Below are 14,529 nucleotides of genomic sequence, written 5' to 3'. Positions count from 1 at the left end.
TTATAAGCTCTTTTCTTTCCCCTTTAATTATAAAAGTCTCAGTTATTGCCTCTATAGTTAAAAACCACCTGAAACCAAACGTAAGAACTAAATCAATTTTAAGTCAGACAAGGATCACAGGCTGACTTCGAGTATTTGTCACTCAACAGAGGTAATATTCAGAATTTATTAAGGTAATCCTCTCCCCCTGCAATTTAGTTCATTCTGATAAAAAAGAATGCAGTAAATCTTGATAAATAGGACAAAAAGCAAACTACTTTCTAATAGAGCATTCAGAATTAAAATAACATTGTGGTCCCTTTTAAGCTCTTTTTAGTTTATGAAATAAGCAGCTAGGAGGAACTCAGAAAACAAGTTGTTCAATCATTTTTAAAGAGCCAGAATCAGAACTCAAGGTGTTACTAACTTTAGTGGCTTCAAATAAGACCAAAACATTTCATGAACAGCAGTTGAGTATTGTGGATACATTATTTACATTGTCTTCTCATTCAATACTCATTAATAGCTCATCTGTCAGTTGTTACCTCCGTCTTAAAAGATGAGAAAACTAAAGCTTAGAATGTTAACTTGCCCAAGTAAAAGAGCCAAGGCTCCAATTCAGGTCTGTCTTTGAATTACATCTTCCGCCATTCAAGTTTTAAAGTTAAAAGTGTTAATTTTAATATATCCCATGGTTTACAACACTATGTTTATTAAGAGGAAAGAACATCACAAAGCACTAAGGATTAGTGCTTAAGAGTTGTAGTTAGGCTCTTCCCCAAGTTGTTAATATAGCTGAGTTTCTAAAATGATTATAATGAAACTTGTTTCCATTCAACAACCACATCCGAATTTCCAAAGTGAGTTAATCCTTAAAGCACTTCCAGTGTTTTACATTACTAAAAAACCTTAACCATAAACGACGTGTGATGAGGCCCTAAAAATGCTCATCATCAAGCATACACCAAATTCAAAGTGTCTGTCATTTCAGCTGAAAACAGCCACACAGACAAGATTATTTAACTAATTATATATTTAACTAATTATACTTATTTGTAACTTGTATCCATCTGAGCTTTAAAATTTTAAATTTACGTTCAGAAAAGACTATTTTAATAGCTCACACACCTTTAAGCTTTCAAGTATTTGGCACTACAATATCAAGTCTTTTTTTTTTTAAGCACTCTAGCACTTTAGTCTAGTTTGGACTGGCATACAGTTAAAGTATTTTTAGATGTAGTAACAGAAAATAATCTGTATGCCTAACAAGTTATGTATTTGTCCACACACTCTATTTCCACTTTACTAGTCTTTTCAATGCCAATATCCTTACATAATACTTTTCAACCATATTGAAAAATAAAATTTCACAATTCAAATCACTCAGCTTCAACTGCTATCTGGATACCCAGAGAATGATTCTCAAACCAAAATCATCATAATTATGTTACATACTAAGGACTTCTGTAGCGGCCTCTGAATCTGCGATCTCGACTTCTTGAACGGCTCCGTCTCCTTTCTTTGCTTCTACTTCGCTTCCTTTCACGACTTTTGCTCTTTTTCCTTTCTCTATCTCTACTTCGCTTCCGTTCCTTACTTTTGCTTCTTTTTCGTTCATGACTACGACTTCTGCTCTTGCTTTTTTTCCTCCTAAAAAAAAAAAAAATCACCATTATTTTGGGTTTAAGAATCTGCTAAAATATACTTCCTTTTATGGTCAGAAATTTTATCTTTTTCTAAATTTATTTTGCTATATTTACTATCATACAATGATACGTAACCATACTAAATAGGAAAATAATTCCTAGGTAAGGTAAACAACACCCCACCTTTGCCTTCTAGCACTGAAAATCAGCAGTCAGTTGACAAAGAATCATTTGAAAGAGTAGGGACTATAATGATCTTCTGAGAGTCAGCTACAGCTTTAACAAGGAAAGGACCTGGTAGGTATAGCTCAAAACCTGAACTTCTAAATATGACCATCATATAACTTGCCAACAATTATTACTGTAATCCACAAGATACAGTAATAAAATCAAAGTTATAATAAAATACATTAACATTTAAGTATTAGTACTGAATCATATATAGAAATTTTCATTAAATATACTAATTTCCCTTAAGTAAGCCAATTTTTACCCAATTCACACATGTGAATATTTTATACTTTCAAAAGGCCATATAAACAATATTTTGGTTTTCATGGGCAAAATTACAAGTAATGACAAAGGATAATAAAACTAATGCAGTAAAATGCATTCTGACACTCCTAGACTTTAATTTGACCATTTCAGATACTTTCCATCTAAAGTTATAATGAGTACACCAGAAAAATAGAGTATGCCATTTTTACGCCAGTTTAAACAAGCCTGTGGAGTGCAATCAAAACCAAGAACCAAAATCTTTATAAAATCTCAAATTCTGAAAGGTAAAAAGCCAGTCATATCGTTCTGTTCATTTCTGTATTCTTCACAGTATACCACCCACTCATTTCATAATTAAATCTTACAATCTGTACCTCTGTGTTATCACCCAAATTTTAGAGGTGCCTTCAGATATTTCAATATAAATTGAAAGACATTTCAAAATAAACTTATTTCACTAAAATGTCTATTTGTAGTGGCTAAAAGATTACTAAACATTTTGACAAGTCTACATCATTTGGGGATTCAATTAACTATTTAGTCCTTATCAAAGCAAAGTTAGCACAAGAGCAACTGAAGTCTGCCTCAGAGAACCTGTAAGCAGGTCATCTTTAGTGTGCATTGAAAATAGAAAATGAAGACACCCACCTTCTGGAATCTTGAAACCCACACTCCAATCACAAGGAGATGTAGAGCTTTCCAAGGAGGCAGAAACTTTGTCTAAAATTTCAAGATAATCCACCTGACTGTCAGAAATGTATATGCTAGGTAGCACATGACAGAAAATTAGGCTACACTCATTATTTATATAGACGTCATCTAAGCAATGCCCAGAAAGGCAACAGATAGCATTCCAACTTTGCTGCCTGAAAAACCTGACACTATCTCTTAGACTAAAGAATTCTGTGAGACAGCTATAATCGAAAGTTTTAAATATAATCAATTAGGGGACAAAGTAACTCCATCCCCCACAAAAAAGACAAAGTTTCACTCTGCTCATAGATGGCCCATAGTAGAGAGGCAGCCAACCTCCCTATTTACCTCTCTTTAGGCCCAAAACTTATTCTGCCAAAGGAAAAGTTTCAAAAATTGGAGAGCTAATTTCAACTTAAGGTGTTCCTAGAACTTTTTATAAGTGAGTCCCCACCCACATCTGAAGGCAACCCCAGACAGGTAAAAAGACAGCAACACACTAAGATATTCAGAAAATACAATCCTCTAGATAAAAGCCCAGACAAATATTTAAGTGTGCAAGAAAGCAGTATACTTCTCTATAACAAATTGCAGCTTCAAAGAACATTTATTAAGTTAATTAAAGAAGTGTTATCAAAATCCACACTAATAGTCAAATCCTGTTACAACTTAAAAGGGACTTTCCAAAGTCTTTAGTAGCAGTGGAATTTTGTACTGAACATCATTGAAGTAAATGGTCCACTGGGCTGGGCCTTTAGACTTTTTGGTTATATGGCCTCTGCTGTAAAGGTGTTTTGCTATAACTGGATTTGACCTCTTCCATGTAAGAAGATCTAAATTTTAAATGCAAAGTACTCTGGAAAATAAGAAAAAAAATAGAAAAGTCATTTATTCCAAAATTTATAGATAATCCACACCACAGTAGCCAATATATTTCAACTGTGTCATTTTATTCTTTTTTTGAGTAACTCCTAAAGAGCTTAACTGAATGGATGCTGGTTTAGACTTTGCAAAACTAGTTACACTAATAAAAAATATTCCCATGAAGGCAAGCTCAGGTATTTAAAAGGAATACTTTGAGAACTTGCCAAACTCAAGGGTAGAGCTCTTCAGAAAGTAGGCTAATTGATAACCAATTTATGTTAAATTGAACTTAGTTCCTTTTAGTACTACTGGAATACAACAACGTATGTATCGAGAATCAGAATCACTGTTTTTTAAAAGAAAACATTAGTCAGTCAACTCTCAATCTCTCAGAATGTATATTTTCTTACTATCTTAAAACTACATCCCAACATTCAATGACTTTTAAGACAATGAAGTTTTAGGATGAAAAATGTAACATGGCACCTTCCTTCGGACTTAATTCTTACCAAAGACTAAAGCATACAAAACACTTTACTCGTTTTATATCTACTCCTAAATAGAAAAATTTTCTTCTAGATAACTTCCAAATAAATTGGAAAGGTTATTTCCCTTTAGGAAAATGGATGAAAAGTTCCTGACTGAACAAGGGAACCATTTATTTAATCAGCTATAACTGAGGATGAGAAGTCTGACAGACAAATAATTCGCACATTTCAAAACATACTACACAGCAGTTGGAGTGTTTTGAAAGGTTCTTCCCTTAAACAAACAATCCTATAGCCAGTTAAAGAAAACTGTCCCTTCCTGTCCCTTCTTCTATTTAGCCCCATAAGACCCTTTACATTAGATATATAAAGGCCACTTAGCATGAGTCATCAAGAGCTTGATGCCCAATTTCCTCCTAAAAGCTTGGTAGCATTAACGAGCTTAGATGCAGAATGAAAACAAGTATAAACTGGAGATGGTGTTAGCAGGAAGGAGTGACATCTGAAAATGGTACAAGAAGGTCTGCGCCCAAAAGTTTAAGCCCTCATGCTTTTGGCACTTAGAATGAGATCTTCATCCACCCACTAGGCCTGATACCTAGATTGGATAATTTCAGTCAATTTATATGGATGCCCTTTCCTAGGTTTTCTTTTCACTACAGAATTGCAAATTAGAACCATTAATTAGGAAACTGTTACTTTAATAAAAAGTTTAAAATGAGATGACATTAAACCACGAAAACAGCTGCTTGATTGCCTCACACTGTAACTCAAGATTAAACCCAACCTAATACCCATAACTTACTGTGATTAGTGAGGAACTATAAGACTCTCACCCAAGCTTGTACCAGAAAAAAATGCAGGACATTTTCCACAAATTGTACCATTTTTAATCCTTCACTACATTATTTTAGGGGAATTATAAGAATAAAAATATATTGGCATAGCAAAGCCTGAATAATTCAATCTGACAATTTTCTCACCTATTTTATGAAATTAAATCAACCTACCAAAGTTGTTATGAGGATATTGAGGTAGTGTATCGTGAAGCACTTTGAGCTCTTAGGAGGAAGAGCCAAAAAGAACCAAGTAAGTGGCTATTTTACCATCATTTTTCACTATGTATCACGGGGTCATGAACCTGACAAAATGTTTTAATATGACATCACAAACACAGGCTAATAAAACAATTTAATGCTCATAATATGACTATGTGATGTTAAGAATCACTAATCTTAGAGCTGAAAGCAAACTCAAAGAGGATCCAACCTCATAAAGTAGATGTGGTTTTATACTGTTATTTAGATTTTTGTATACTGTATTCTGTACTAGTCTGTACTAGCACTTGAGTTCCTGTTTTGGGTTACTCATTTAACCCAAATAACTTGTATAAATATTCATAGTTTTAATGACTCCATTCTATTAAATCTATTAGAGTTTAAAATGCCTAAGACAACGAAAGCCATGTAAGAAGAACACAACTACTTAAGTATGCTATAGCATTACTACAAAAAGGGCCTTTAAGCAGCAAGAAGCATAAATAATTCACAGCTCTGACTCTTTCAGTGAATTTAGGCCAAACAATACTTTCCATGGCCTGGATATCACCTTTTCTTCTTCCTAACCCATCTTCAGTGGATGTGACAGTTTTATTGATAATATCACTAAATATAAGCCAAAATTGATAAATTTAAGACAAAACACAAGCTCTACTATAGTAACTTTTATCCAGATGGTCATGCATGGACTTGTAGGGGAAGGTGCCCAAAAAGATCCCTATAACCATATCCCGAAATCTAGGGAAAGAGTACACAGTTTTATATCCCCAAATGGTTTCCTTTCCCAAAAGGTAAAGAACTACTCTTCTAAAAGAGGCAAAGAAAAGCTTCAGAGGAGAACCTTAGTTTGATGCTTTAGCCACAGGAACAAAACTTAAGATCTCAACCACATAAAGTTCCTCCCACCCCAGGTCCCTTTTTAAAACTTACTTTTTGCTACGTTCTTCATGGCCGTTAGCACTGCTCAACTTGTTCTCATCCTAAGCAGGGTTGATAGAAGAACATCATGAGGACGAAGTGGTAACATTTCAAGTTGTCAAAGGGTAAAGGGAACAGGAATAAGAAAATACAAAACAATTTTAAAACTAATTACTTATTTATAGTTTAACATGGAAGGCTATAAAAAAATTTAGATGGGTATGTGTTTAACCACTTTGTTGCTTACAATTAAGTCATCAAAATACAAAAATAAAAATGCATATTAACACGTTAAAGTTTACTTTCTTATATAGTTAGATATTAAGTTATCCAGATTTACAGTGTTGAAGTGGTTAAAGAGAATTTCTATAAAACATGAATGAAGTCCTGTTTTGAGTTTTATTCCATGTGCTATGGTCCCTTTGGTCAGTACCATGGCTCTATTTCTGCCTAAGCCCCAAGTGGCCATGCTAGCAGCCAGCCACTATCGATTTCCTGTGACCGATGCCATTCCTGAGATCTTCGCCCATTTCCGTTGGAGGGTTGGGACTGTAAGAGCTTGATGCCACCTCTGTCACACATCTCGCCCTGAAGCAAACAGGGATTCACACTGCTTTAGTAATGTTGACTTCCAAGAACCCAAGAAAGTCAATTAATAATCCACCAGTCCAGCCTAAACATTTCCTACTTCCATACCTGTTTACATGGAGTTACATCCATGTTAAACTAAGACACAAGAATCTTAACATTAAAATAGAAAGTACCTCTTCAAGAGTCTAAGCATTAAAAATCTACACACAGTATTTAAAGCTATAAAGAATTCATCCAAATTGGTACCACATGGTCGTGCTATACATTCCAAAACAAACGTATTATTATTTTTAAAAGGTTTAGAGCAATGTTTATTTTAAAGTTTGATCACATCAGTTATAGGAGTATAAGTGCTAACTTACAAAGCTTACAGTTTGTGACACCAGTGATAATGCATGCATACTGCTATTTTCACCACCAACTGGTGAAAGAATGAAAAGACACTTAACTTCTACTGTGATACTGCAATGGGTCAAAGACTATACTATCAGCCAAAATAATTCCTTTGTAGTTTTTAGTGTGAAATACTATGGCAGGGACTAATTAAAAATAAAACAATATGGAGAACAGTAAAACAGTCATCAAGTGACTCTAAGTTGTGATACTGCCTCTTCTGTTTTAAAAATTTTTTCTATTCAGGGATCCAAGAATTTTAGTAATTTTTAACTGAGCAGCCGATCATTGACTGCTGTTTTAATATTTACTATCACCAGTCTTATATATACAAAAAAAATTTAAATCTCACCCATTTCTTGTTGTAAGACTTATTTAAAGATTTGCTTGCCACAGACTGGTTATGCTTTGTTATTCTTGGACCCCTGCTTTTTTCCCAAACCACTACATTCACCTTTTTGCTATACCAAACTGGAGCTGGTAATTCTTAGTTGAGTCATTTTACCTAGGGGACCACGGTACAGCGATAAGTCACTCAATTACTACCTTATGATTGACAGTTCACACTGGAATCAAAGGTGAATTCATGGGAGTAGAGGTGAGATATCGTTAGGCAAGTCTACAAAGAGAGATAGATGGGCATTTATTCATCACGCTGAAGTGAAACTACTGCACAATATTATTACATCAATAGCATATATTTACTTTTGTAAGTTACACGTAATGCATCTCTGATAAGATAAATCAAGAGGGCTCCGGGGAGGTTAGTTTACATTTCAGCAGTAGTTTCGTGAATAATGCTAAATTAAGAAATATATAAACCTCACCGACATGTTTTTTCTCACCTTCTTGTAAGGAGCCTCAAGCATTGCTTCAATATCAATATCGTCTGCCATTTTCTCTAAACGCCTAGAAAAAAATAAGGTAATTCTGTAAGCAAATATTTTTCGATTCTGCTCAATTTTTCTTTTCTGACATATTCTAAAATTTCAGGAAAACTTTCAAAAGCCTTAAAATGACTAAACTCTACCAGGCTTGGCAACTAAATCTCAAATGCCTCTAACACCGAACACATGAAAATAGCTTAAACACCCGATTAAAAAAAGCCTGCGATGAACTCCAGAAACAGAAGCTGGGAGCCTCCAGCGAGAGCGCCTCTTTCCGAGAAAAACCCGCGCTACCATTTTAGGGGCAAAAGGAAACTCCCTCGGTTGGGAGGGGTTGTGTGCCATGGCAGCGTTCGGCTGGCGCCATATTGGGAGGTCGCGGCCGGCCCAAGCCTCGAAGGGACAGGTCGCCATCTGCCCAGGCCTCTCTGGGGTCCTTGCCAACCAAGAACCGTAAAATCTACCCGACCGGAAAATAAGGGCGCGGTCCCCGAAACGGAGCCGATTTCTCGAGAACGTGCCGCCGCCCCCCCCAGGCTAAAGACCGCCTAAGGAGTACCCCTTAACCCAGAAAAGAAACAAACCCCAGAAAACCTCTGACAGGGGACGGGTCTGCGACGCCTCCTTACCTGTGCCGGCTTTCGGACCCCTGTGGTGCTTGTATTCGAAAAGAAGGGGGCTGCTGCTGCTGCCGCCGCTGTTGCTGTTAAGCCGCTAGGCCCAGGCCGCGGTACCGCCCAGCCCGAATTTCGGGCTCCAAGGGCGGATAGACCCGAGCGAATCTAAAAGAAACAATGGGATTAGAGGAGCCCGCGCAGGACTGCAGGACGCGGCTTCGGCAGCTCAGGATCCACCCAGGCGACAGCGTCAGCAAGCTCTCTGAAATGGCGGCCGCGGCTTCCTCGTACTCACATTCACCAACACACATACAGACACACAAACACACGGGGCCTCACGGAGCCCTCAGCACGGGCTCTCGCGAGAAGCTGCCCCTAGTTCCAGACCGGAGTAGCAGAAACATCGCGAGATCTAAATATGGCCCCAGCGACCGTGGCCCAATCTCGCGCAATACTTGCGCCACAGATATTCCCATCCCCCACACGGAGAGGGCCCCTTTGACTCCCCCTCCCAGATAGGCTTCCATATCTCGCGAGACCGCGCAAGTTGCTAAAGCAAAGACGGTTGGTACATTTCCTGTCAATCTTTTAGAAAACAGCGCTGAGTGGAGCTCGGTGGTCACCTCCTCGTGGCGCCTGCTTACAGCTCTCTGAAGGTTTCGGCCTGTGAACCGACCGGCCCCCCCACCCCCGGGCCTCCCACCCAGCTGTCTGTCAAGGTCGCCATAAGGCAATCTAGTCCATATGGCGACAGAATAAAACGGAAACGGTCATACAGAGATTATCCGCCAAGGATGAAGACGAAGTGAAAGCATATAAGAGAGAAGGCGAGAATAAGAGACCGTACAGGGGGTAGGGGGCTAGGACTGTAGAATAAAAATTAGATTTCCTGTCCTTTTGGAGCCAGTGGGACTAGGCGCTGCCTCGACTGTCGGGCTTCAGAACACCCTTGGAAGTAGTGGAGAAAGGCAAAAAGAAGATGAAAAAACAAACTGCCTCCCTTGGCAGTGGATCAGCTTTGTGCCTGCCTTTTATAGTCTGGCCTTGTGTCGTGGTTGCTATTGTTTCTTCAAAAATGTCCCCTATTCCCCTGGGTCTCAGTTCCTCGCCCCTGAAGTTGATGTCTGGCAGTATGAATTCACCATTTGTTCTTTGGTCAATACTGTGAAAAAGAAGGGGAAGCAGAGAAGTCGTTGACTATAAGACGTTTTCTTCTAAAATAAAAATGTTTTAAAAAATTAGATAACTTGCAAGCAAAAATCTTAACAGAAGTTTATTAACAGTTTAATGATTGAGAGCAAAGATTTGAAATGAGATACCTTAGTTCGTAAAACTGCTCCAACACTGTGTGACCCTGGACAAGTAAATTAACCTCTCAGAGCCTATCCTCTATTTCCTCCTATGAAGAGGAAGGTAATATAATTACTAAGCTAAGTAAGCTTCTTGAGACTGACCAAGACAGGTAATGCTCACTACTGAATTCTCAGTGCTTAGCAGGATTCCCAGCATTGAATAAATGAATGAATGAACAAGTGAATGAAGGCCTAGTAGGAGTAGATAGTGAGGATTAAATGAGATAATATCTGTAAAATGCCTGGCAGATATTTAATCCTCAAAAAAGTTAACTTATGTTACTGCTGAACAAAATTATTTAGAGGAAATGGAGGTGTAAAGTGGCTTTCCATTTCGAGTTAACGTTCCACACAGGTATTTCTCTTAGAGGGTTAATAGATTTTGCATAGTTAGTAATATTCCCTTACTCCTTTTTCTGAAAATTCAGATCCTCTTTTTATTTTTTGTGTTGAAAATCATCACAGAATATTGAAGCATAATATGTCAGAAAAGACAAGCTAACCTTTGCCTTCTCTTTTTCCCCTTTAATGCCAGTATTCTGACTTGTTAATTGTGCAAATATCACAGCATAAAGGTGGCCCCTTCTTAATTTTTTTGTTTGGGAACATGACAGTGCAGAATTTGATCCTAACCTCTAGATTTATTGGCGAAGAGGAAGATTGTAAGCCCCAAATCACTTGATGATTGAATATTCCTTAAATTGTTTTCTGTTCAAGGACCATCAGAGTGAACCTAGCAATTTAGCACACAGTCAAGAAACAACAGCTGGAAAACTCAGTCTGTAAAACAAAAGCATTTTTTATATTTAAAAGAAAATATTAAAAATATAATAGGCTTTTCATTCACTTTGCAAAACCTCTCTCAATCTGTCTGGCTCATGGACTTTCTACACAAATTAATTGCTCTTTCATCATTTCGTTCTCAAGTCATTTGCAACAAAAAATCATTGGATTAAATCATCACCACCATTAGGAATATTATTCTGGGGCCAGCCCCGTGGCTTAGCGGTTAAGTGTGCGTGCTCCGCTGCTGGCGGCCCAGGTTTGGATCCCGGGCGCGCACTTACGCACCGCTTGTCAGGCCATGCTGAGGCCGAGTCCCACATACAGCAACTAGAAGGATGCGCAGCTATGACATACAACTATCTACTGGGGCTTTGGGGGGAAAAATAAATAAATAAAGTTTAAAAGGAATATTATTCTAACTTATAGAGAGGAGGCCACAACATAACCAAGGGCCTGGGATAGAGGAGGTAATACATATTATACTTATTTGGCTGAAAATTAAATATATTTTGCCAATGTGAGTTTTTTGGTGTCCATACATGACTTTATGGACAGAAAACACTATTTTTGACACTTGCATTTAAAAAATAAATATTCAACTTATAAAGTAAGTGAGTTTTTAATCTAGTTTTCCTTAAGACTTTAAGACTGACTTACAGGGGCTGGCCCCATGGCTTAGCAGTTAAGTGGGCGCGCTCCACTACTGGCGGACCGGGTTCAGATCCCGGGCTCGCACCAACGCACCGCTTCTCTGGCCATGCTGAGGCTGCGTCCCACATACAGCGACTGGAAGAACGTGCAGCTATGACATACAACTGTCTGCTGGGGCTTTGGGGGAAAAATAAAAATAAATTAAAAAAAAAGACTGACTTACAAATATTTTATTTATGAATCTTAACTAAAATTTTTAAATACCCTTTGATCTTTTTTCATTAATATTGAGTTAAATTCAAGTTAAACTAAATTCTCTTCAAAAAAATCAGTCCCATTTATGTTAGACAAATTTCGTCAAAGTTAGGATGCTTTTATCAATTTAACATGTTGTGTTATTTTTGAACATTTTAAAATTTTCCCCAGGGGCCAGCCCAGTGGCGCAAGCGGTTAAATGTGCGTGTGCGCACTCCACTTCAGTGGCCCGGGGTTCACATGTTCTGGTCCTGGGTGCGCACTGACGCACTGCTTGTCAAGCCATGCTGTGGTGGCGTCCCATATAAAGTAGAGGAAGATGGGCAAGGATGTTAGCCCAGGGCCAATCTTCCTCAGCAAAACAAGAGGAGGATTGGCATTGGATGTTAGCTCAGGGCTGATCCTCCTCACAGAAAAAAAAAAAAAATTTCCCAAGCATGTAAACAATTCTTCTAAAGATGTTATTTATTTTATTTTTCCCCCCAAAGCCCCAGTGGATAGTTGTATGTCGTAGCTGCACATCCTTCTAGTTGCTGTATGTGGGACTCGGCCTCAGGATGAACGGAGAAGCGGTGCCTCGATGCGCACCCGGGATCCGAACCCGGGCCACCAGCATCGCAGCGCGCGCACTTAACCACCAAGCCACAGGGCCGGCCCTAAACAATTCTTCTAAATCCAAGAAATTAAAATCACAAACATAGGGCCGGCCCTGTGGCTTGGTGGTTAAGTGCGCGCGCTGCGATGCTGGTGGCCCGGGTTCGGATCCCGGGTGCGCATCGAGGCACCGCTTCTCCGTTCATCCTGAGGCCGAGTCCCACATACAGCAACTAGAAGGATGTGCAGCTACGACATACAACTATCCACTGGGGCTTTGGGGGGAAAAATAAAATAAATAACATCTTTAAAAAAAATAAAATAAAATAAAATCACAAACATAGTGAGTCTTACTTATAATTTCTTAAAATATTCTAATGTAGTCTCTTATACTTTTCCAATTAAAATCACAAATCTCAAGTCAATTACTCAATCACATTTCTTTTGAGGTATAATTGACATATAACATTATATTAGTTTCAAGTGTACAACATAATGATTCGATATTTGTATATATTGCAAAATTATCACAATAAATCTAGTTAACATCCGTCATTATACATAGTTACAGAATTTTTTTCTTGTGATGAAAACTTTTAAGATTTACTCTCTTAGAAACTTTCAGATATGCAATACAATATTATTAACTACAGTCACCATGCTGTACATTATAGCCCCATGACTTATTTGTTTTATAACTCCGAGTTTGTACCTTTTGACTCCCTTCACCCATTTCACCCACCCCCTACTCCCTTCCTCTGTCAACCACCAATCTCTTCTCTATATCTATGAGATTGGGTTATTCCGTTTGTTTGTTTGTTTAGATTCCACATGAAAGTGAGATCTTATGGTATTTGTCTTTCTCTATCTGACTTATTTCATTTAGCATAATGTCCTCAAGGTCCATCCATGTTGTCACAAATGGCAAGATCTCATTCTTTCTTTTTCTGTGTGTGTGTGTGTGTGTGTGTGTGTGTGTGTGTGTGTGTGAGTGAAGAAGATCAGCCCTGAGCTAACATCCATGCCAATCCTCCTCTTTTTGCTGAGGAAGACCAGCCCTAAGCTAACATCTATTGCCAATCCTCTTCCTTTTTTTCCCCTTTTTCTCCCCAAAGCCCCAGTAGATAGTTGTGTGTCATAGTTGCACATCCTTCTTAGTTGCTGTATGTGGGACTCGGCCTCAGCATGGCCCAACAAGCAGTGCGTCGGTGCGCGCCTGGGATCTGAACCCGGGCCGCCAGTAGCAGAGCGTGCACACTTAACCGCTAAGCCATGGGGCCGCCCCCAGATGGAATTAATTTTGCCACCCATATGACTTTTGCCTGATTTGGGTGGATTAAATTATCATTCCACACCTTAGTACTTGATTGTCTAATCAATTAACTTACTGATTGAATTTGGCAATGGTTTCAAATAACTTGTCTGACTACTGGCCTCAACGTCAAGGGCATTGTAGTGACATATCCCAAAGGAATTTATGTAAATTTGTGAATAGTTAGTCCTTAAAAGAAGAGGAGATGTTTCAGGGGTACATCACTAGCCACTTATTTGAGGTTGATATCATGGACTGCAACTCTCATAATAACTTTACTTGGAGATCACCATCAAAGAATCCTGTTCCTCAAACTCAAGATACAGTTTCTTAAGATCCTATGTGAACCAGATAAGGAAGCAACATTGATGTTTGTGCCAGAATTTAATCTGTGGTTGAAAATGTAGAATGTTTTGAACTCCCCATAGTTAAGACAATTAAGAAAATTGAGGGGCACTCATGAAAAAGGTGATAATATAGCCCATCTGTCCATCCCGTAGGCAAAAAGATTACCCAAAACACTATTTTAGAATGAAAATAAAAATGAAAAAATTCAATACACTCTAACTTAAAATATAATTTAGAACACTGTTTTAGAGTTTTATCAGTGAAATGTGCCACTTATTGATTCATTCAATAAGTGTTTATTTAGTACCCTCTGAATTTTTAGCACCCTGCAGGACAATTTGTGAGTACAAAATAGATCAAAAACACAGTCTCTTTCCTTCAAGAGTTTCCAGTTTAGTAAGAGAACACCTGAAGGAACAAAAACCACGTTCAATACAGTGTTTTGTATTGTGGTAAGATTTTGCACAAACTCAATGCCTTGAGTCATAGTATTAATAATAGCATATTTATGTAGCACTTCACAGTTGATAAACCACTTTCTATACATTATCCAATCTATTCCTCTAAATCTATGTTCATTTACTTGAATTTAATTAAAT

At 38.0% G+C, this 14,529-nt stretch overlaps 1 protein-coding gene across 6 annotated transcripts in view; it reads right to left on the bottom strand.

The window, feature by feature from the left end:
* RBM39 (RNA binding motif protein 39) overlaps positions 1–8,938 on the bottom strand; it is a 30,965-nt gene extending 22,027 nt beyond the window's left edge. For 2 of the 6 annotated variants that reach the window (XM_004430457.3, XM_004430459.2), the window contains exons 1-4: positions 8,645–8,938; positions 7,974–8,037; positions 6,157–6,206; positions 1,435–1,629 (exon numbers count right to left, since the gene is read on the bottom strand). In XM_004430457.3, coding sequence (XP_004430514.1) covers positions 1,435–1,629; positions 6,157–6,206; positions 7,974–8,024 — 296 coding nt within the window. In that variant the 5' untranslated portion in view covers positions 8,025–8,037; positions 8,645–8,938. The other 4 variants (XM_004430454.3, XM_004430456.2, XM_087445339.1 and 1 more) reach the window with 3 other exon arrangements.
* Between the last annotated feature and the right edge of the window lie 5,591 nt (positions 8,939–14,529).

This window comes from Ceratotherium simum, chromosome 21 (genome assembly GCF_057802395.1).
Source record: "Ceratotherium simum simum isolate JZ-2026a chromosome 21, ASM5780239v1, whole genome shotgun sequence".
NCBI lineage: Eukaryota > Metazoa > Chordata > Mammalia > Perissodactyla > Rhinocerotidae > Ceratotherium > Ceratotherium simum.
This window is presented reverse-complemented; position numbering and strand designations above follow the sequence as displayed.